This window comes from Aureococcus anophagefferens, assembly GCF_000186865.1.
Source record: "Aureococcus anophagefferens unplaced genomic scaffold AURANscaffold_73, whole genome shotgun sequence".
Classification (NCBI taxonomy): domain Eukaryota; class Pelagophyceae; order Pelagomonadales; family Pelagomonadaceae; genus Aureococcus; species Aureococcus anophagefferens.
Window position 1 is genome coordinate 55,448 of NW_008705624.1, and position 21,091 is coordinate 76,538.

Here is a 21,091-nt window from a genome sequence, read left to right on the forward strand (position 1 = left end):
CAGGCGCGGCCCGATGCTAGCGTCCGTCGTCGTCGTCGCCGCCGACGCCGACGGCCGTCACCGCGGACGCGCCTGCGGCGATCGCGCGCGTCAAAAGAAAAAGAGCGACGCCCGCGCGCGCGCGCGGGTGCGCACCTTCCTCGCCGACGCCGACGCATCGAGCGGTGGTCGCCAGCGCCGAGAGCGTCGCGGGCGTCACCACGGGCTCGAAGTGCGGCGCCACTGCGACCTGGAAGGAGGCGGCGCACGCCGATCGATGGTGGCCGCCGCCGCGCGGCCGCACGGCCAGCCGGCCGGCGCGCGCGCCCGCGCGCAAGAACCGCCCATGCATGCGTGCGCGCGCGAGCAGTCTTCGCACCGCGTTGCAGAGTTCAACGCGCTTAGGTGCCGTCGAGGTGCTGTCCGATTTTGCGATGATGCTGTGGTAATTCCGTAGATGAGCCCCATCCTCCCGCCGCTGTGGGACGCGGTGCTGGGCAATGCATCGCAGGGCAGCGCGCTGCTGGTCTACTTCTTCGTGAACCCGTATCGGCTGCAGCCCGTGGCGCTGGCGTCCGCCGTGTCGCAGGTCGTGTTCTTCCTGCTCCAGCGGCCGCCGGTGCTCATCTTCGCGTTCTGGGACTTTCTGCAGGCGTGCATCAACGCCACGCAAGTCGTCAAGCTCTTCTACCTCGACGCGGCGCCCGTGAGTTTCAGCGAGCGCGAGCTGCTCGCGCTGTCGCTCGCGCAGCGGTGCTTCGACGCCGTGCCGTCGCGGAAGATCGCGCGCGTGCTGCGGCGCTGCGGCGCCGCCTGGGTGACCGTCGCGCCGGGCGACACCGTCGCGCTGCTGGACCGCGGCGAGTCCGAGCGCCTCTACTTCGTCGTCGAGGGCGGCGCCGGCCGGCGTCCCGCGGCCGTGCCGTCGTTCGAGGGAAGCCGCGTAACCGTCGCGCTCCGTGATATTCGAGAGACATCCGGCGACCCGCGACCCCCCACAGGCGTCGACGCGTTCAACGCCGACGGCGTCGCCGTCTTCCAGGCGCACCCGGGCTCCTTCGTCGGCGAGGCGAGCCTGTCGCACGCCGTCGCGGGCACGCGGCCCTGCGAGGCGTCGCGCGACGTCGCCGACGTCGCACTCGCGCGCGCGGACGGCGCCGAGGGCGCGACGTGCCTCGCGTGGCCCGTGCGCGCGCTCGCGCGCGCGCTCCGGGGCGACGCGGAGCTGCTGGACGCCTTCCGCGAGGCCGTGGCCATCGACCTCTACGCGAAGATGGAGCGCGAGGAGAGCGTCGCGCGGAGCTCGGCGGCGCCTCCGATCGTGCCGACGGACTCGCGGCGCGGCCGGCGGACGACGGGCTTCCGCGCGCTCGTCGCCGGGCTCTTCGCCCGCAAGGTCGCCCCGGCGTCGCCGCCCGCGCGGCCGCGGGCGGGCTCGATGCGGCGCCGCCGCGCGGACTCGCTCCGGGCCGTCGTCGACTTTGTGCGCGGCGAGAGCTCGGAGCGCGCGACGCTCTACCGCCAGACGCTCTCCTTCGACGCCCTCGAGGCGCCGCCGCCGCGCCGCCGCACGGAGTCGGCGGCCGCGCGCGACGCGGCCGCGACGACGCGGCCCGCGGCGGACGCCGCGCGCGACCGCCGCGCGCGCCGCTCCCTGCGCGCGCGCCACGTCCTCGCGGGCGTCGCCGTCGCCGCCTTCCTGGTCGGCGTCGCGCTCGACGCATCGTCCGTCGTCGGCAACGGGTCGCAGGTGCTGATCACCGGAAGCTTTGCCATCGACGACATGCTCGCGCTGTTCCTCGTGTCCTTTCTGGGCACGTCCCTCCAGGCCTGCTTCTTCTATTTTCGGCCGCCGCGCATCTGGAGCTCGTTCGTCTGGTCCGCGGCGCAGGCGGCGGCGACGGGCGCCGCGAGCGCGTACCTCGCGCTCGAGCGGTACCGGAGTGCGGCGCCGCCGCGGCCTTTTAGCGACCGCGAGCTCTTCGCCGCGCGCGTGCTCCAGCGCGCCGGAGGGTTGCAGATCGACGCGCAGCACCTCGCGGAGCTGCTGGCGGGGGGCGACGCGCTCGCGCCGACCTGGGCCGCGCTCGCGCCCGGCGAACCGCTCCCGTCCCGCCGCGTGGGCCTCCTCTGCGACGGCGCCGCGGTCGTGACGCGGCCCGAGGACGGCTCGACGCGGATCGTGCCGCCGGGGTCCTTGCTCCACGGCGACCTGCTCGCGCAGCACCTCGACGCCGCGCCCGAGGCCGCGGCGGCGTCGCCGCGCGCGCCGCCGAAGCGCCGCCGGTCCTTCTCGCCGCCGCCCCTCGGCGACGTCGCCGCCGACCTGTCGACGGCGACGGCCGTCGACGCCTGCGAGGTCCTGGCCTGGGACCTCGCGGAGCTCGTCGCCTTCCTCGGCACGCGGCGCGACGCGCGGCTCTGCGTCAACGCGCTGATTTCTTCCGCGAAGCTCGAGGCCTACATGAGCCTGGACACATAATTCGTGCGAACCCATATCCTCTGCGAGTGGCGTACTTACAGGGAGGCGCTATGAGACCGAGTCGCGGCCGGCGGCTCGGAGGCGGCGCCGCCGCTGGAAGCCGCCGTGCGACTTGAGGCGGAAGCGCCGAAAGCTCGGCGGCGGGTTCCCGGGGGGCGGCGCGTCGCGCGCGGCGACGAAGGATTCGACCCGGGCGTGGCCCGCGGCGATGAGCTGCTTGACGAGCTTCTCGTGGGCGAAGTCGACGGCGTAGCGCTGGCCGTGCTTGCCCGTGTGGTGGATTACCTCGACGCGGTCGCCCATGAGCGTGCGCAAACTGCCGTAGACGCCCGTGATCCAGTCGTCCATCCACCAGTCGCTGAGCTCCGGCGGGTAGTAGGCGCCGTCGAAGATGTCCATGTGCGTGCGATGCGTGAAGTCGTGCGTGAGGATCGCCGTGTTGCCCTGGCGGCAGAGCGGGCCGACGGCGCCGACGTTGCCCATGGACGCGAGCGCGTTGACGAAGGGCCGCGCCCACTTGGTCTTGAACTCCGTGTCGTCGTTGACGCGGTAGATGTAGTCGGCCTTCCAAGCCGCGTAGGCGGCTCGCGTCATCGCGGCGAAGACGGGGCCCGGCTTTTTAACCGCGTTGTCGACCTTCACGAAGCGGAGCTCGACGTCCATATTCGCGGCCGCGAGCGGCGTCGCGATGGACGCCTCGAACCACGCGCGCGCGCGGGCGACGCCGTCGCCCCGGTCCCAAAACTGGTCGCCGACGTCGTAGGCGAGCACGACGAGGTAGCGGAAGCCGCACTCGGCGGTCCGCTTGAACGACGGCAGCAGGTACTGGAACGCCGCGAGGTCCTCGAGGTGGCCGGGCCGCGGGGTGATCCAGCCGCCCTTCTGGCGCGTCGTCGTGCCGGAGCAGACCGCGATGAGCGGCTTCGGGTCTGCGGACTTGGGGCAGACCTCGCGCGCCGCGTCGGCCGCCGCGTCGGCCGCGGCGTTCGCCGCCCGCTCGACGACGCCGCCGCAGCCGAGTTCTTTCCAGCGGCGGAACGAGGACGGATTGCGGTCCAGGGTGCCCCAGGTCATGGCGGGCTTGACGCCGTGCGTCGCCTGGAGCGCAAAGCACTCCTCCTCGGGGCCGGCAGGCCGGGGCGCGGGCCGGGGCGTGGGCCGATGCGTCGGCGGCGCCGTCGCGGGCCGGGGCGCGGGCGTCGGCCGGGGCGTCGGCCACGGCATCGGGGCGCGCTCCATCTGCTCGTCGTCGTCGTCGTCGTCGTCGTCGTCGTCGTCGTCGTCGTCGTCGTCCGCGAACGCGGCATCGCCGGCCGCCTTGTTGGCCTTGCGCGCCTCGGTCTCTTCTCTGCGGGCGTGGCCGGGAGGGTGGCTCGACGAGAAGACGTGTGACCGAACGTTGCGCTGCGACACCCGCCGCTGGTCGAGCACCGAGACGCCGACGACGACCGCCAACACCACGACGGCCAGAAGCTTGAGGCCTTGACGCACGGCGTGCCGGCACCGGGCGGCGTGCAGGGCGCTCGGGGGGGCGGCCTGCGCCGACTGCGGCATGACGACGCGGCGGCGGCGAGGTGTTGCGCGGCGGGTCCACTCGACGGGTGGGAGTGAGTCGTCGCCGATTTCGTTGAGCTGCATCTTGGGCAAGTTGCAGCTCTCTCAGCTCGGGTGGCCTATGATCGAGTGAGTGAGGCAGCCCGCGGCGCGCGCCGCAGCCCAGCGACGACCATGGCGGACAGCGACGACGACATGGGCGACCTCATCGTCGAGGAGGAGGTCGACGACGAGGACTTGCTGGACTCGGAGCCGGAGGAGGAGGCGGAGCAGGTGGGCCCGGCGCCGGAGGTGCTCTACAGCGACGACGACGACGACGGCCCGGCGGGCGTGCTCCACCGCGTCTGCGGGAAGAAGGGCGCGGTCCTGCGCCGGGGCAAGGAGCTCGACAGCGACCAGGCGGGCGTCGTCGCGCCGGAGACGGAGGTCCGGGTGTTGGAAACCCGGACGCTGCTCTCCGCGGAGAAGCAGGAGGGCACGGTGCGCTGCCGGCTCGGCGCGCCGCACGCCGGCTGGGTGAGCGCCAAGGTGCTCGTGAATCTGGAGGGCCCCGTGCCGCCGAGCGAGCAGCGCGCGCTGGTCAGGCTCGCGGCGACGGCGCTCGTGCTGCGGGAGGAGGACCTCGGCGCGGGCGTGCGCATCCGCGAGGGCGAGGTCGGCGGCCTCGCCTGCAAGATCGTCGCCGTCTCCAAGCAGCCCATCCGCGCGCTCGTGCTCTGCCACGGCGCCGCTTCCAACTCCAACGAGCTGCTCAAGGTCGCGTGGTCTTTGATCGTCGAGCACGGCCTCGGCTCCGACACGGCCGTCTTCCTCCCGGACGCGCCCTACGTCGGCGGCGACGTCGACGGCCAGACGCTTCGATCGTGGTGGCCGCCGCCGCCGCCGCCCAAGGCCGGCGAGGCCGGCGAGTTCGAGAAAATCAAAGCGTCGCTGACGCAGCAGATCTACTTCGGCGAGGACATGATCATCAAGCGGGGCCTGACGAAGGAGCAGGAGCCCCACCACCCGCCCGAGGTCGAGACGGCGCGGGACGCCCTCGTCGACATGTTCCAGGGCGTGTCCGACATGACGCAGCTCCCGCCGGACAAGGTCTGGTTCGGCGGCTTCGACCAGGGCGCGACGCTCGCCTTCGAGGCGCTCAAGTCTCTCGGGCCCGAGGTCCGGGGCACGCCCGGCGGCTGCGTCCTCCTCTCGCCGGCGTCGCTCTTCCTCCCGAAGCACAAGCTCCGCGAGAAGGCGCGCCAGGTGCCCGTGCTGTTAGCGCACGGCGACGAGGACGCCATGGTGCCCTTCATCGTCGCGCAGTGCTGCCGCGTCACGGTGAAGCGCGCCGGCTGCCACCGCGTCGACCTGCGCAAGTGCCGCGGGGGCCACGAGATCACGTACCAGGCGCTCAAGTGCGTCGCGGCGCTCATGGGCGGGCGCCTCATCGACCCGGAGGAGTGCGACGACACGGTGCGCCGCGAGGCGACGCTCCTCAAGGCGGAGAAGAACCACAACCTCACGTTCAAGGAGTGGCAGACGTACCAGAAGGAGCAGGCGGCCATCGCCGCGGCCGAGGCCGCCGCGCCGAAGAAGAAGAAGAAGAAGAAGAAGAAGGCCGTCGCCATCCCCGTCTCCGAGCCGCCGCCCCCGGAACCGCCGGCCCCCGACGAGGCGGGGTAACGCAAGTTTAGCCGCGAGCGGAGTAGCGCCCCGCGACGAACGCCGCGAGCCCGAGGACCGCGAGGCCCCAGCGCGGGGCGGCGGCGCCCCGCGCGTCCGCGAGGAGCTTCCAGCGCGCCCAGTAGGCGGCGCCCGTCGCCGGCCGCGGCGCGGCGGCGCCCGTCGCCGGGTCCACGAAGACGTACGCGCCGTCCTCGAAGCGGACCTTGCACCCGTCCGTCGGCGCGGACTCGCGCCAGGCGACGTAGGCCGTCGCGGCGGCCGCGACGGCGCCCGCGCCCGCGCTCGCGTCGGCGGCCGCGTCGCGCAGGGCCCCGTAGGCGCGGCGCGCGAGGAGGTCGCGGACGGCCTGCTGCAGGGCCGGGTGGTAGTCGCCGGCGAGCACGGCGTCGGGCCGCGTCCAGGCGGCGTCGGCGTACTCCTCGGCGTCGAAGCGCGCCGGCGACAGGTCCGCCGCCTCGTCGTCGGCGAGGTGGAGCTCGAAGACCGTGGAGACGTCCGCGGTGCCGTTCGTCGCGGGCGCCTGCGCGCGGAGGCGCCAGACGAAGCTGTAGGTCCCGACGGCCGCGAAGCGGGCCGGGTCGAGCGCGAGCCCGAGCTCGCGCTTCACGTTGCGCGCCGCGCCCTCGGCGGGCGTGTCGCCGGGCCGCGTGCGCCCGCCGACGAACCACCAGTCCGGCTGGGGCTCCACGCGGCGCTTGCCCAGCAGGATGCGCAGCGACGGGCCCGCGCCGGACGTGATGAGCACGTCGGCGCAGCCCTTGACGAGGGCGTCGAGCGCGAGGCCGTACTCCTTGTCCGGCAGGAACACCGTGCGCTTCTCGAAGTCGCCCGTGATGAAGTGGCGGAGAGGAGCCATTGTGAGCTTGGCGCGCGACGCTCGCGCTCTTCGCGCTGCGGTCGAGAGCTCGGGAGACGATTGTGGTTTTTATCAACGAAGTTCAACTTCTATTCAACATGCCTTTGGAGGCCGGCACTTAGCCCTCCTTCGCCTCGCCGACGCCGCCGTCCGGGCCGTCGGGCCCCGCGGCGGCGGACGCGGTCGTCGCGGCGACGGCGGAGACGGGCGCGGCGGCGCCGCGCTTGTGCTTGACGTCGTCGAAGGCGAGCTGGCGCGCCTCCTCCTCGGTGAGGGACGCGTCGACGCTCATGTAGGCCTTCCAGTAGGGCAGCGGCGCCGGCCGGTGCGTGTCGATGTACTCCTGCGTCGCCGCGAGCGTGTGGTGCGCCTCGGTGCTCGGCGGCCGCGCGCGCGCGGCGTCGTACGTCGCGCGCGACTCCGCGAGCTTGGCCCTCAGGCCCTCGAGCTGGCGGCTCAGGTCCGCCTGGGCCGCGAGCATCTGCGGCAGCGCCGCGTCGGGCGCGTTGAGCGCCGTCGTGCCCGCGGCGCGCTCCGCGTGGAGCTCCGCGAGGTGCTGGTCCGCGAGCGAGAAGAGCTGCGCGCGGAGCCGCTCGGCCTCCGGGTCGGCCGCGGCCGCGCGGTGGCCGCCGGGCGGCGCCGGGCCGGGCGTCTCGGGCCGCCGCTGCGGCGGCGGCGGCGCGTACGCGCCGGGCGGCGGCGGCGCGCCGTAGGGCGGCGCGTAGCCGTAGGGCGCGTAGCCGTAGGGCGGCGGCGGACCGTAGGGGTGGTAGCCGTAGGGCGGGTGCGCGTAGCCGTAGCCGTAGGGCGGCGGCGGCGGCGGCGGCCCGTAGGGGCCGTGGCCGTAGGGCGCGGGCGGCGGCGGCGCCGCGGCGTCGGGCCGCGGCGGCGTCGGCGGCCGCGGCGGCGTCGGCGGCCGCGGCGGCGCGGCCGCGGGCGCGCCGTCCGCCGGCGGCTCGCTCTCGTTCGGCGGCGGCGCCGGCGCGTTCTCCTTCTCCGCGGCGTCGTCGCGCGTCCGCGGCGTCTTGGCGACGTCCGGCGGCGGCGCGGGCGCCGGGAGCGGCGCGGGCGGCGGGCGGTAGGCCGCGAAGGTCGGCGGCGGCGGCGGGTAGGAGCCGAAGAGGGGCCCCGGCGGCGGCGGCCGCGGCGCGGCCCGGCGCGCGTCGCGCGCGGCGGAAGCCTGCGCGACGTACGCGCGCGCGATGTTCGCCAGCGTCGCGTCGTCCGCGTGCGCGAGCGACGCCGCGTTGTCGATGAGGAACGTCGGCGACCGCGGCGGCGCGGCGGACGCGTCGAAGGGGAGCGCGGGCGGTGCCTCGCGGGGCGCGGCCGCGAGGAGCGGCACGTAGGCCGCCGTCCCCGCCAGGCCCGGCGGCCGCAGGTCCGCCTGGATGCCCGCGTGGTTGCCGCTGAACTGCGTCGCGACCTCGCGGCACCGCGCGAAGCCCGCGAGTTCGCCGTCGGGCCGCGCGCGGAGCTCGTCCTCGTCCGCGTCGCCCGTCGCCGCGTCGTGCGTCGTCACGCGCGCGCGCGGCGCGCCCGCGTCGGCCGTCGCCGCGCGCGGCGCCGCGCCCTCGGCGAAGTCGAAGTGGACCTCGCCGTCGTCGCCGCGGACGCGCACGCAGCCCACGTAGGACGCCATCCGAAAGTCGGGCGCCGCGCGCGGCACGAGGAGCCGCGGGCACCGCGCGATGGCCGCGCCGAGCGCCCGCGCGTCCGCGCCGCCGCGCACGGCGACGCGCGCCTCGAGCACGGAGCCGTCGCCCGCGAGCGACTCGCGCGCGCCGACGATGTCGACGCTCCGCCGCGACACGCCGAGCGCCGCCGCGACGTCGGCGACGAAGACGTCGCGCGCGGTGCCGTCGAGGTGCTCGATGGCCAGCAGGCCGAGGCGCACGGTGAAGAAGACGTGGCCCGCGTGGCTCCGGACCCTGCGCGTCTTCGCCGCCGCCGCCGGCGGTCGTTCGTCGCCGCGCTCGTTGTCCTCGGAGTCCGTGAGGTCCGCGTTGCGGCCCGCGGCCTCGCGCGCGGCGCGCGCGTGCTTCGCCTCGCGCCGCAGCTCCCGCGCCGTGTGTTCGTCGACCTTGGCGTCGGCGGCGGGGTCCGGCGCGGCTGTGGGTGTGGGTGCAGCAGCCAGCACAGGCTCATCAGCAACAGCGAGCGCGAGGTCGTCGAAGGAGCGGACGACGGCGCCGGCCGTGGCCCGCGCGGCGACGCTCGACGGCGGCGTCGCGAGTCGCGCCGGCGGCGGGCCCGCCGCCGCCGGCGGGCCGAGCGGCGCGGCGCCGCGCGGCGGCTCGGGCCCGGACCGCGGCGACCGCGACGCGGGGCTCTCGTTGCCGAACTCGTCGCTGTACTCCTCGGCGTCGTCGTCGCCGTCCGAAGACTCGGGCGCGGCGACGGCGGCGAGGTCGGAGAAGGACCGCACGTTCGGCGCATTGGGCGCGGCGTCGTCGTCGTCGGCGACGGACTCGCCCTCGTAGTTCTCGCCGGAGTCGGACGAGCCGGCGGCGTCGCGCTGGCCCACCGTGCGGTCGCCGTCGCTGTCGTCCTCCGCCAGCGACTCCTCGAGGGCGCCGCCGGGGCTGCCGCCGGAGGAGTGTAGCGGCGCCGCGTCGGAGCTCGGCGCGCCGTCGCCGTCGAAGGACACGGTGCGCCGCGCCGCGCCCGGCTTGCCGGGCCGCTCCGCGGGCTTCCCCCGGGGCGGCGACGAGTTCTCGACGGCGCGCCGCGGCAGGGCCGACGCCGCTCCTAAACCCTCGGGCGACCGGAGCAACGCGCGCTCCGCGGCGGCCTCGAGCGCACCGCCGCCGCCGAGGTCGCCGGCGAGGTCGTCGTCGTCTGCTTCGTCGACGTCGTCGCCGCGGCCCCCGAAGTCGAAGGTCGACTCGCTGTCGCGCGTCGGCGGCGCGCCGGCGCGCTCCTCCGCGCGCGCGTCGTTGAGGTCGTTGATGGACCGCACCTGGGCAGCAAAAGAGAGAGTCAACGTCGCTTCAATGTGAGTTTTTCGCGCGCGCGCGTTCCAAAAAAAGCATCCACGCTTCGAGGCCGTTCCGAGAGATGATCGCTCGTCCAAAAATTAGCCGAAACGAGTGGAACATGGCCGAGATAGGAGCCTTTGAAGTTGGGAATTTCGCTCTCTTTTGCTGCCCTGGACCGCACGGTGCCGCGGCGGCTGCTGCTCAGGTCGCCCTTGGTCGTCGCCGTGAGGGGCGCGTCCTCCAGTTCGCGCCAGCGCGTGCCGCCCTCGCGGGCCGCGGGCTCCGGGTCCGGCGAGCGCGCCGGGTCCGGCGCGCCGAGGCCGCTCGCGGTGCGGACGTCGCCGTAGACGCTCTTCCGCGCGAGCCCCAGCTTGGGCATGTCGCCGAGGCCCCGGCCTATTCGCGTCTCGTCGCGCAGCCGGCGCCGGTCCGCCTCGGGCGACGGCGAGATCGTCGGCCGCGGCTTGTCGAGGGACCCCTGGTCGAACGACTGCGACTGGTCGTTCGAGTCGCTCCCGCCGAGGGACCCGAGGTCGAAGGACCGCGACCCCGCGCGCGGCGCGGCGCCGCGGCCGAGCGTGGAGGTTTGGCGCGTGAGCCCGCGGGGCCGCGACGCCTCGCTCTCGTCGCCGTCGGAGCTCAGGCCCGCTAAAATGTCGTCGACGGTCGACTCCTTCTCGGCCGCGCGGCGGCCGCCGCCGTAGCTCGCGGGCTTCTTGCTCAGCATCGCCGACGCCTTGGCGAGGATGTCGCTCGCCGACGAGCCGCCGCCCTTGGCGGGCGCCTCGGCCGTCGACGCCGGCCGCGCGCCCCGCCCGACGGGCGCCTTCTTCGACTCCGGCGCGGGCCGCGCGGCCGGCGCGCGCCGCGCGGGCGAGTAGCTCATGCTCGCGCTGTCGTCGTCGCCGTAGCCGAGGTCGTCGTCCCCGGCGAGGTCGAAGTTGTACGGGTCCTCGTCGTCGTCGTCGTCCATGATTCGCTTCTTCACTTACTTCTTCGTTTTGGAACAGCGTCGCTCGCGGTAGCTGCGGCTTGCGTGTGACGGTGCGAGGCGCGTTGCTGTTGTTGCGGTGCTGGCGCTTGCGGTTGTGGGTTTGCGCGTGCCGCGGCGCGACGCTGCCCCCCCCGAACGACGCCGCAGTTGCCCTAGGCTTTGAAAGCGTGGGCTGCCCAAACGTTGGATGATGGAGTGGTTTGCATTCCGGCTACAACTTGCAACACCTCGTTGAAAATTTTGCGAAAGGGGGCCATGGCCGCACTCGTCGAGTGCCCGCTCCAGCGCGCTCCGGACGAAGCCGGCGACCGGCAGCGCTCCAGCGCGCGCGCGGCGCAGCAGCGGCCCAAGCGCCGACGCGAGAATCCGCTGAGCTTCCTCTTCGCCAAGGGCGGCGCGAAAGATCCCACCTGGGCGCCCGCGAGCGAGCGCTGGCAGCAGCCCTTCGTCTGGACGGCGACGCGCGGGCGCAGCGACGCCTTCTGCCGCGGCGGCGAGCGCTTCGAGTTGGAGGTGGAGCCGCGCGGCGCCGCGGTCGCCGTCTTCCTCCGCTACCTGGGCCGCGGCGACCGCGTGCCCTTGAAATTCCGCCTCTCGATCCTCAGCGACGAGCGCGGCGGCCCGGCGGAGGCCTGGCGCAGCGACGTCGTCGTCTTCGGCCGGCGCGCGGCGCCCGGCGTCCGCACGAGCTGGGGCAGCGCGGGCTTCGCCGCCGCCGGTCAAACCGCCGTGACCGTGCGCTGCGACCTCCTCTTCACGACCGCCGTGACGGAGTCGCCGCTCTCCACGCTCCGCAAAACCCCGACGCCGAGGCGACCGCTCCGGAGTCTGCTCGAGGCGTAAGTTGTGCATCAGAGGACGTGGTGCCGGCGCGGGGGCAGTGTTGAAGGCCGCCTCGGCTGCTTGGCGTTGAAGGCCGCGCGCCTCGAGACAAGCGGCGACACAGGGCATGGACGCCTGAAGAGGTCCTCAACGCCTGAACTAATGATGGCGCGCGCGTGCGCAATCGTTGCGCTGATGCTGATGCCGGCGGAGCCGCTGCAGCTCTCGTACCGCGCGGCGCCGCCGCGGGGCGCCTGCCGGTGGCCCGCCGCCCGCGCCGACGCCCGCGGCGTCGTCGTGTCGAGCATGGCGACGGACGTCGTCGAGGACGCCGGGTCCGAGCAGGAGACGCAGGGCGACGACCTGCCCAAGGACGCCGCGGAGTGGGACACGCTCCTCTGCGCGCTCGAAGCGCGCGCGGCCGCGTCCCCCCCCGCGCGAACTCTTCCGCGGCCGCAACTCGCGCGCCGCCCGGACCCCCCCTCCCCCGCCGCGCCGCACCCGCCATCGCCCAGGTACAAGGCGACGAACGGGGACCTGCGCGTGCCGACGCGGTTCTGCGTGCCCGAGGAGGACGGGACGGGCTTCCCCGAGAAGTGCCGGGGCCTCAAGCTCGGGCAGCGCGTCGCGAGCATCCGGGCGACGGGCCGCTACGTCGCCGACGAGGGCCGGCGGCAGAAGCTCGACGCGCTGGGCTTCGAGTGGCGCCTCCGGCGGCCGTCGAGCGCGTCGTCGGCCGCGAACGAGCCGCTCGAGCCCTTCGAGGTGCTCATGGAGGCGCTCGAGAGCTACAAGGAGCTCCACGACGGGAGCGTGTCCATGAGCGCGAACTTCGTCGTGCCCCGCGTGGACCCCTGGCCGCCGGCCTGCCGGGGTCTGCCGCTGGGGTCGCGGCTCCAGACGATCAAGGAGTCGGACGTGCCCTACTTCGACGCGGCGACGGTCGGCGAGGAGACGATCGCGAAGCGCGTCGCGGAGCTCGCGCGCCTCGGCGTCATGCGGAGGCCCGCGGAGCCCGAGGCGCCGGCGGCGGCGCCCAAGGTCGCGGGCGCGAAGTCGTCGACGACGCGGCGCTTCGAGATCGTCTACGAGGCGCTGTCGGCCTACAAGGCCGAGAAGGGCCACGTGAACGTGCCCCAGACCTTCGTCGTGCCCAGTGAGGCGCCCTGGCCCGAGGACGCCTGGGAGATGAAGCTCGGGAGCCGCGTGAACGCCATCCGGTCCCACGGCACGTTCCTCAAGCGGCACCCGGAGCGGCGCCAGCGGCTGCTGGATCTGGGCCTCCAGCTCAACGTCGAGGCGGAGCCCGAGCGGTCCGGGTCCATCCTCGACGCCGTGCTGTTGAGCAACGGCGACGCCTGGGGCGCCGTCGAGGAGGTCGAGGAGGAGGACGTGGGCAAGCGCGTCGTGCCGCTGTCGTGCGACTTCCTCGACGAGACGCTCGTGCCCGCGGCGGACCTGGAGCGGTGCCTGCGCGACGGCTTCGCCTTCGACGAGTTCGACGGCGGCTACGACTTTGCGGACGTCGTCGACGCGCTCCGCGAGTACGCGGCGCGCTACGGCGACTTTTCCGTGCCTTTGGACTTCGTCGTGCCGGACGTCGCCGAGGCCGCGGAGGGCGAGGGCGACGCCGAGTCCGAGGAGGCGGAGAACCTGGACGCGGCCCTCGCGGCGTTCCTGTCGTCGTCGGCGAAGGACGCCAAGGGCGGCGAGGACGCGGCGGACGCGGACCTCGTCGGCGCGCTCGACGCGCCGTCGGCGGAGACGCTCGAGACCGTCGAGGCGCTGCTGCTGGCCGCGGGCGACGAGCCGAGCCTGGCGGACCTGGAGGCGTTGGAGGCCGAGGAGCGCTTCGGCGGCCTCGACGGCGGCGCGCCGTGGCCCGAGCGGTGCCGGGGTTTAGGCCTCGGCGCCGTCGTCGAGGCGCTCCGCGTCGGCGACGTCGCGGCCTGGGACGACCCGGCGCGGCGGGCGGCGCTCGACGGGCTGGGCTTCGACTGGGGCGACCGCGACGTCTACGTCGAGGGGCTCCAGTGGGACGCGTTCCTCGCGTGCCTCTTCAGCCACTCGAAGATCAAGGGCACGGTGAACGTCGACTGGGACTTCGTCGTGCCCGACGAGGACCCCTGGCCCTTCCCCCTGCGGGCATCGCCCCTCGGGCGCTGGGTCAACGAGGTCCGGGACCAGCAACGCACCTTCGACGCGCACTTTGGGGAGCGGAAGCGGTTCCTCGACCTCATGGGCTTCCAGTGGCTGCCGCCCGTCTTCGAGGCGGGCGAGCCCGAGTACGACGACCGCCTGCCGCCGTGCCTCCGCCTGACCCTCGAGGAGCTGAACCCGTCGACGAAGCGGCGGCGGAAGGCCGCCGCGCCCAAGGCGAAGAAGCAGCCCTTGGCGATGCCCGTCGAGGGCGAGGTCACGGACTACACCAAGTACACGGTCAAGCTCCTCAAGGACTTCCTCCGGGACCGGGGCCTCCCCGTGTCGGGCCGCCGCAAGGCCGACTACGTCGAGCGCCTCGACGCTGACGACGCGCGCAAGGCCGAGCTCAAGGCCGCCGCGCTCGCCGCGGACAAGGCCGCCGGCGGCGCGCCGGACGCGGACGACGACGACGACCTCGACGACGACGACGACGACGACGACGACGACGACGACGACGATGACGACGACGTCCTCGACGAGGAGGACGAGCTCGACGTCGTCGGCTCCCTCAACGACGCGCTCTCCAGCGAGACCGACGGCATCGACGTCGAGGCGTCCTAGGAGGGCCGGGGGCCTAAGACCGGCGCATACACGGGGAGGGCGCGAGGCTCGAAGCGGGCGTCGCCGTGCCGGCGGCGGTCGGCCGGATGCGCCGCCGCCGGCTGGGAGGTCTGCTGGGCCGAAGACGGGCGCGCTCTAATTAAAACCACGCAATTCAACTTCATCTCTCGCACGCACGTCTCGTGCTCTCTCTGCATCGTCGGCGCGCTTTCCTGGCCACGCAACCCTGGATATCCAGGAGATACTGCCTTTTTTCAGGTGGCTCAGCTTCTACAACACAAGATGGAGCGCAGTGCTCGGTTCGTCGCTCTGGCCCTTGGCGCCTGCGCCGTGCTCAGTGCGACGGTCGCCGTGCTTCGGTCCACCGATGGGGAGGGCCAGTTCATGAACCTTCGGTCCGTCGACTCGAAGAAGAAGATCGCGCGCCTTTTGATCGACGAGGGAGTGTCGGCGACGGTCGAGTGCCGGGACCAGACCTTCGCCTATTGCCACAACGCGGCCTGCGTGTCCCTGACCAACGACACGGCGGCCTGCGGCTGCAAGATCTACCGCGGCCGCAAGGGCTCCTTCCAGATCGACAAGACCACGGCCCTCTTGATCGGGTCGAAGACGTACCGCCGCGCGGTGCAGGCCGTCGCCGACGGCCGCGACGAGAAGGCGCGCACGCTCATCTGCGACGCCCTCACGGACGGCACGCTCTACAAGGAGGCGGGCTACGACACGCAGTACGGCTCGCTGTCGCTCGTCACGGCGTCGGACGACGACGGCGACGACGCCGGCGACGACGCCGCGGCCGCGGGCGACGACGACGCCGCCGCGGCCGGCGGCGGCGACGACGCGGCGTCTCGGCGCAAGCTCGGCGGCCTCGCCGAGGACACGTCCTGCATGGGCGCGCCCTGCTCCTTCGACGACTCGTGGAACAAAAAGTGCGACGTCACATGCCTCTGCCCCGCGACGACGGTCGACCAGAACTCGTGCGTGAAGAACGGCGACGAGGACCAGTACTGGTTCAACCTCGCGTCCCTCACGGCCATCGTCGACGAGCTCGCCGACGACTTCTCGAAGAAGGGGAACCTCGTCTCCGACATCACCGACTCGAAGAACTGCCGCAAGATGTGCACCGTGTCCTCCGCGGACGAGGACGACGACGACGCGGCGGCGGCGGACGACGGCGCGTCGGCGGACGACGGCAGCGTCGTCGCCGCCGGCGACGACGACGCCATGAGCTCGAAGAAGAAGGGCAAGAGCGGGTAACTCCGCGGCCTCCGGCGTCGACCGCCCCCTCCGACCCCAATTTCACGACCACGACCTTATCTTTTCCCCCACCCCTCACCGGCGCTGCGGTGACCCGCGTGAACTTCGCGTCAACTTTAATGTTAGTTTTTTCGAAACCACCGGTACCGGTCAGGTCACCTTACGACAGGCAAGTTCGGCCTCCGCCGGCGTCGCCGGCAGGGGCGCGCTGTCCGCGTCGCCCTGGTAGCTCTTGACGTAGGGCGTCGTGAAGAGGACGGCCTTCCGGTCGCCGCCGAAGCCGCCCCAGTCGCGCGCCTGCTCCGAAAAGGACGAGCCCGCCGTGCCCACGAAGGCGTCCGCCGACGCGATGAGCAGCATGTCGAGCAGCGGGCCGAGCACGTCGCCGTGGCCGAGGACGTGGCTCTGGCTCGCCTCGAGCGCGAGCTGCTTCTCCGCCCGCGAGATGCCGCTGTGGTGGCGGACGCGGCCCGGCAGCGCGACGGCGGCCCCGAAGTCGGCGCGCGCGCGCGCGCGCGCCGCGTCGACGAGGCCGTCGTCGTCGGCGGCGACGAGGAGCGTCGTCGCGGTGCGCGCGAGCGCGCGCGCGCAGCGCGAGAAGACCGCGGCGACGTCCGTCCAGCAGCCGACGTCGCGGCAGGTCATGCGGCCCCAGCCCCGGTCGTACTCGATGTTCGTGCGCAGGTGCACCGCGGCGTCGAGGGTCGCGCCGGGCCCCAGCGACGCCCGCGCGGCCGCGAGCGCGGCCGCGAGCGCCGGCGTCGGCGCGAAGAGCGCGCGGAGCGCGCAGCCGCGCGACGCCCCGTCGTCGTCCGCCAGTCCCGCGGCCGCCGCGGCGCTCCGGACCGCCGGCGCGCGCAGCAGCTTCGCCGTCGGGTCGTGGTTCCAGGCCGCGACGACCATCGCGAGGCCGTTGTACGCGAGCAGCTTCCCGCCGTCGAGGCCCTTGCCGTTCATGGGCAGCGTCCAGGCGTCCCGTCCCCGCACCTTCGCCGTCGCCTCGTAGAGGGTTCGCGCCGCGTCCCAGCGCACGAGGTTCGGCGCGAGCACGTCGAGCTCCGTGCCGTCGAGCCACCGCGACTCTCCCGCGCGGCGGCCGCGGTTCTCGGGGTCGAGGCTCGAGTAGTCGAGCACGAGGCACCGCTTCGTCAGAGCCGCCAGCGCGAGCCCCGCGCGCACGGCCCGCAGGCGGTTGCCGAGGCCCGCCTTGCTGTGCGGCGTCACGACGACGAAGCGCGGACCGATGACGCCGGCGAGCATGCGCGTCTGCGTCTCGTTGAAGAGCGCGACCCAGCGCTTGTCGGCGCAGGACGGCCCTCGGAAGCCGCCGCCGAGCCACTCGAGCGAGTCCCAGGCGGCAGCCGTCGCGAGCACGCATGTGAGCAATCGCATGGAGCAGCTACGCGATCTCCATGCGCCCTGCCTGCACAGCCCTGTGCAGGGCTGTGCTTTTGGTTGAAGCCAACGCTTTCCATTAAAACCCGCAAGCAGCCGGCATGGAGTCGGCGGCGGGCAGCATCCTCCGCCCTCTCGAGGACGCCGCCGCATCTCTTGAGGCCCGGCTTGCCAACGGCGAGAGAGTATCGGACCACGGGGCTCTGCGAACACTCATCCGCAGGCTCGCGGGACTGGCGAGGCGAGCGCGGGGCGCCGCTTCTCAGCGCCATTACTTGTTCGACCCGAACGCCCTTCCCCGCGACGTGCGGAACCAAATAATTGCCTTCGCTCCGGTCGAAGCAGTGCTCCGCATGGAGAGCTGCTGCAAGAACTCGCGCGACATGATGCGCCTCGACGATGAACCCGCTTGGCGGCGCTTGTTCGGTCTCTATTTTGGTCCCGCGCCCGCCAACACCACGCAGCACTGGCGGAAGGTATTCCGGCGCACGAGCGTACTTCGCATCGAACCGGGCGTCCGATGCCTCGGCGTGCGGCTAGGGCGACAGATGAAAGAAGTGGTGATTCGCGAATCCGAGGGCGAGAAACCCGGGATCATCCAAGTCGACGAGCGTACCGCTGCAGCGCTGACTGATGGATCATGCCTCGTGCCACTGTCTACCTCTGTTGCCGAGCGCGCCGCCGAATTCTCGACGATGGTCCAACTCCGGTATTTGAATATGGGTGATATCGAAGGTGGCATGATCGGCGATGCCAATGATCAACATATCGTGCTGCACCAAACAGACTACGATACGACGCTTAACGGCCTGATTTGCGCGGCCTGGTCATACACCTCCGAGAGTGTTTTGTTCGATCCGATGCGCCCGCGGTTGAGCCGACAGGGCTTCAGACCTGGCTCGCCGCTTCGTGATTTGTTGAACGGATATGGTCTACCACTCAATCTGGACAGCATCGATGAAATTGGCGAAGATATGATCGGTCCAACCTTCCGACTAATCGACCTTCTCAAGTTCAGAAGAAAGCCGATTATTCCATTCGTGACGTTCACGTTGGACTTGCGGGAGGAGCACGACGTACGGGAGCCGTGGTATCGCCTTGTTACATCGTCGACGTCGGTCGTCGGGACACGTGAGTCGTGGGAGGAACTTGAACCATCTCTCCAAAGGGCAATACTTGACGCCCCTGTCGGCGCAGTGAAGAACACCCAAGCAGAAACTAGTGATTCTGAAGACGACTCGGAGGATTCCTGGACCACTGCCTCTGAGGAAGACGGTGGATCGAATGGAGATGAAGACGACAGCGGCAGCGATATAGACGGCAGCGTCGAGGATGGAACTTAAGTGCTAGCGAAGCGCGATTGTCTCGTGTCGAGCCCTGGCTCGTGGTTGGCACGGGATGTGATTAGCGGTCGCGACAGCGTGTTGCAGGGAAAGAGCTGTTCAGCGAGCTAAAAGAGGCAGGCATGGGCTTGCGGCAACTGCTAGTTTGCGCAGCCGCAGCGGTCGCTGCATCGCAGGAGTGGGCCGTCGTCACCGGCGCGTCCTCGGGCATCGGTGCCGCACTCGCGCAGCGCGCGGCGGCCGCGGGCTACGGCGTCGTGCTCCACGGGCGCGACCGGGCGGCGCTGCGGCGCGTCGGCGAGGGCCTCGGTCCCGACGCGACGTGGCGCGTCGTCGTGGTGGATCTAGCCACCCCTTCCGGCGCGAAGAAGCTCCACGGCGCGTGCCGGGGCCTCGACGTGGCGCTGCTCCTCGCCAACGCCGGCGCGGCGCGGACGGGCGCGTTCCTCGACGACGACCTCGAACGCGTCGAGTCCCTGGTGGCCCTCAACGTCGCGTCGACCGTGGACCTCTGCCACCGCTTCGGCCGCGACCTCCGGGCGCGCGGCGCCGGGCGCGTCGTCATCACGGCGAGCCTCGTGGGCGTGCCCGCGCACGGCTGCGCGGGGTCGGCGGCGTACGCGGCGACGAAGGCGTTCCTGCGGTCCTTCGGCAACGCGCTCCACGACGAGCTCGCGGCCGCGGGCGTCCGCGTCACCGTGCTCCTCCCCGGCGCCGTCGACACGCAGTTCGCGGGCCGCGCGGGCATGGACGACGCGCTCGTCTTCAAGGTCCCCGGCGCGCGCGCGCTCGGCGTCGTCTCCGCGCCCGACGACGTCGCGCGCGCGGCGTTTTCGCGAACCGGTCGCGAGGTCGTGCCGGGCCTCGCGAACCGCGCCTACGCGCTCGCGACGGAGGCGCTGCCGAACGCCGCGGGCCGCGCGGTCGCGCGCCTGAGCTTCGGGCCGTCGCCGAAATTCGGCCGCGCGGGCTTCGTCGCGCCGCCGCCGCGGCCGCGGGGCGGACCCGGCGCGAAGCCGCCGCCGCCGGCCGTCGTCGCCGCCGCGGCGCCGGACGCGGCGTGGCTGCCCCTCGCGCGGCCCGCGGCCGTCGGCGCCGCCGCGGTCCTCGGCGGGCTCTCCCTCGCGAACGTGCTGCAGAACGGGCGCCTCGCGCCGGAGCGGCGGTCGAGCTGGACGACGAAGGCCGAGTTCGTGTCGACGTGGAAGGCGCTGGCGCCGCCGGAGACGGTCGACGGCGAATGGGACGGAGAATTGGAATTCCTCGGCACGGCCGCGCCGCTGAACGGGTTCATCACGAACCGGCTGTTTACGGTCGGCGGCGGCAGGTGGCTCGGCAAGGCCTTCGGACCGGACGGCGACGGCGCGAACCGCTTCGCCGGCGGCGTCGCCGGGCGGCCGTTCCGCTACGCCGTCGAGGCCTCGCGCCTCGACGGGAAGCCGGCGCTGGTCCTGAATTACGCGGCGGCCGGCGATCGCCTCTGGGGGACGACGCTCCGCATGCGCGACGAGCTCCGGGAGCTCGAGCCGGGCGTGTTGTTGGGGTTGGGGTCCATGGCCGGGACTGGGGGGATGCGGAACAACGCGCCCTTCGTGCTGCGACTCGCCGATCCAGCTTAATAGTGGTGGCATCTTTGACGGACTCGTCTTTTTGAGGCCTTGTTTGGCGTTTGACGCGCTGATCCCCGCCGAGCGTGATGCGTCTCTAAACGTAGGGGGGGCCGGGAGGAACTGAGGCGGGGTCACGCCGACTTTGTGGCAAGACGAGCGAATCCACGCTCAGCGCGCGGTATGTCGGCAGCAACGGAACCCGACGAGGAGGTGAGTGAAACGACGAAGACTCTTGCTTCGGTGAGCGTCGACCCTAAAACTCACCGGAGCGGCCGGTCCATCTTCTCCTACGACTTTGTTATCGAAGCGCTCGGGTCGTACGGCGTCGTCGTCAACGGCGGCGTGGTCTTGGCCGTCCCGCAAGACGAGGAGGATGGTTTCGCGGTGTGTCCGGGCGACATCCTCACCCTCGCGCTCGCGCTTGGTCGGGACGCGGCGCCGCGAGTTCTCGGATGGGCGGAACGCGCCTTGATGGCTTCGGCGCGATTCAACATTTCATACTCCAGCAACAGAGATTCGTCTCGATACGTGTTAGACCAGAGCTACACGTTTGAGCGCGATCCGAGCCTCGGTATTCGCGCACGGGATCCCAAAGAAACCGTGAAGCTGCATGACGCGTTGGAGCACATTCGCGCCTGGGCCAGATTCGAGCGAGACGGCTACGTCGAGGATCCTTTTCAACCCCCATCTGAGATGCCGTGGCGCGAGCGCGAGGCCTGGCTGCGACAGCTCCCGAAATGGACGGCGAACATGCATTCCTGGGGAATCAACTACGACGAGGAGGTCACCGACGTCGAGCGCGCCGACATTGAAAGCATCGAGGGTGCAGACGCCTATTTTTCCGCGCTCCGTCATGCCTGGGGCCAGCGATTTCGGAACGTGCCGCGTGCTGATCTGATCGACAGACTCGAACAGTCCTTGTATCTCCACGGCGCGCTCAACATGCCGCCGATGGGATGGGGTAGCGATCGCTGGGAAACGGCCGTCATGATCTCTGTCCGCGGCGACGGCACGAAGCGCGTGCTTTTCCTCTGCTCTGTGTCCGAAGAGAACATCTGTGAGCCCGGCTGCTGGTGCGCGGGCAGCCAGTCGTTTGTGGTGAGTTCCGTCTTCGTGAGCGAAAGTGACGACAAAGAATCTGTCGAATGCAAGGATTTGATATACTTCAATTTTGAGAATGGCGAAGCCGGAGGTATGGGTGAAGGTACGGTACAGCTAGCCAGCCAAGCCGCCTGTGATGCTACAGCGGTGGCACTCGGCATCGCCCCAGAGGACATCGGCGTCGCGCTCCGTGTCGTTGTCCTGGCCGCGAACGTGCGACGCGATGGGTTCCGGCAATGGGACGCCCTTGAGATGCTGAGCATCGGCTGCAGTATTGATACCGCGCTGG

General features: G+C 72.1%; 5 protein-coding genes across 5 annotated transcripts; 2 read left to right on the forward strand and 3 right to left on the reverse strand.

Moving 5' to 3' along the window:
• Positions 1-2,509: 2,509 nt before the first annotated feature.
• AURANDRAFT_68202 (hypothetical protein) lies at positions 2,510-6,539 on the reverse strand (the record flags this gene model as incomplete). Its single annotated transcript, XM_009043846.1, has 3 exons — positions 2,510-3,809; positions 5,282-5,365; positions 5,722-6,539. The coding sequence occupies 3 exons, from the start codon at positions 6,537-6,539 to the stop codon at positions 2,510-2,512; spliced, it is 2,202 nt and encodes a 733-aa protein (XP_009042094.1).
• Positions 6,540-6,657: 118 nt separating this feature from the next.
• Positions 6,658-10,493, reverse strand: AURANDRAFT_68203 (hypothetical protein; the record flags this gene model as incomplete). The annotated part of the gene is made up of 2 exons (XM_009043845.1): positions 6,658-9,501; positions 9,639-10,493. The coding sequence occupies 2 exons, from the start codon at positions 10,491-10,493 to the stop codon at positions 6,658-6,660; spliced, it is 3,699 nt and encodes a 1,232-aa protein (XP_009042093.1).
• Positions 10,494-11,501: 1,008 nt separating this feature from the next.
• On the forward strand, positions 11,502-14,099 carry AURANDRAFT_68204 (hypothetical protein; the record flags this gene model as incomplete). Its single annotated transcript, XM_009043835.1, has 2 exons — positions 11,502-11,761; positions 11,852-14,099. 2 exons carry the CDS (start codon positions 11,502-11,504, stop codon positions 14,097-14,099), a joined length of 2,508 nt encoding a protein of 835 aa, XP_009042083.1.
• Positions 14,100-15,503: 1,404 nt separating this feature from the next.
• AURANDRAFT_68205 (hypothetical protein) lies at positions 15,504-16,745 on the reverse strand (the record flags this gene model as incomplete). Its single annotated transcript, XM_009043844.1, has 1 exon — positions 15,504-16,745. One exon carries the CDS (start codon positions 16,743-16,745, stop codon positions 15,504-15,506), a length of 1,242 nt encoding a protein of 413 aa, XP_009042092.1.
• Positions 16,746-18,273: 1,528 nt separating this feature from the next.
• On the forward strand, positions 18,274-18,966 carry AURANDRAFT_14101 (hypothetical protein; the record flags this gene model as incomplete). The annotated part of the gene is made up of 1 exon (XM_009043836.1): positions 18,274-18,966. A coding segment is annotated over one exon (693 nt), but the record flags the coding sequence as incomplete, so codon positions are not given.
• Between the last annotated feature and the right edge of the window lie 2,125 nt (positions 18,967-21,091).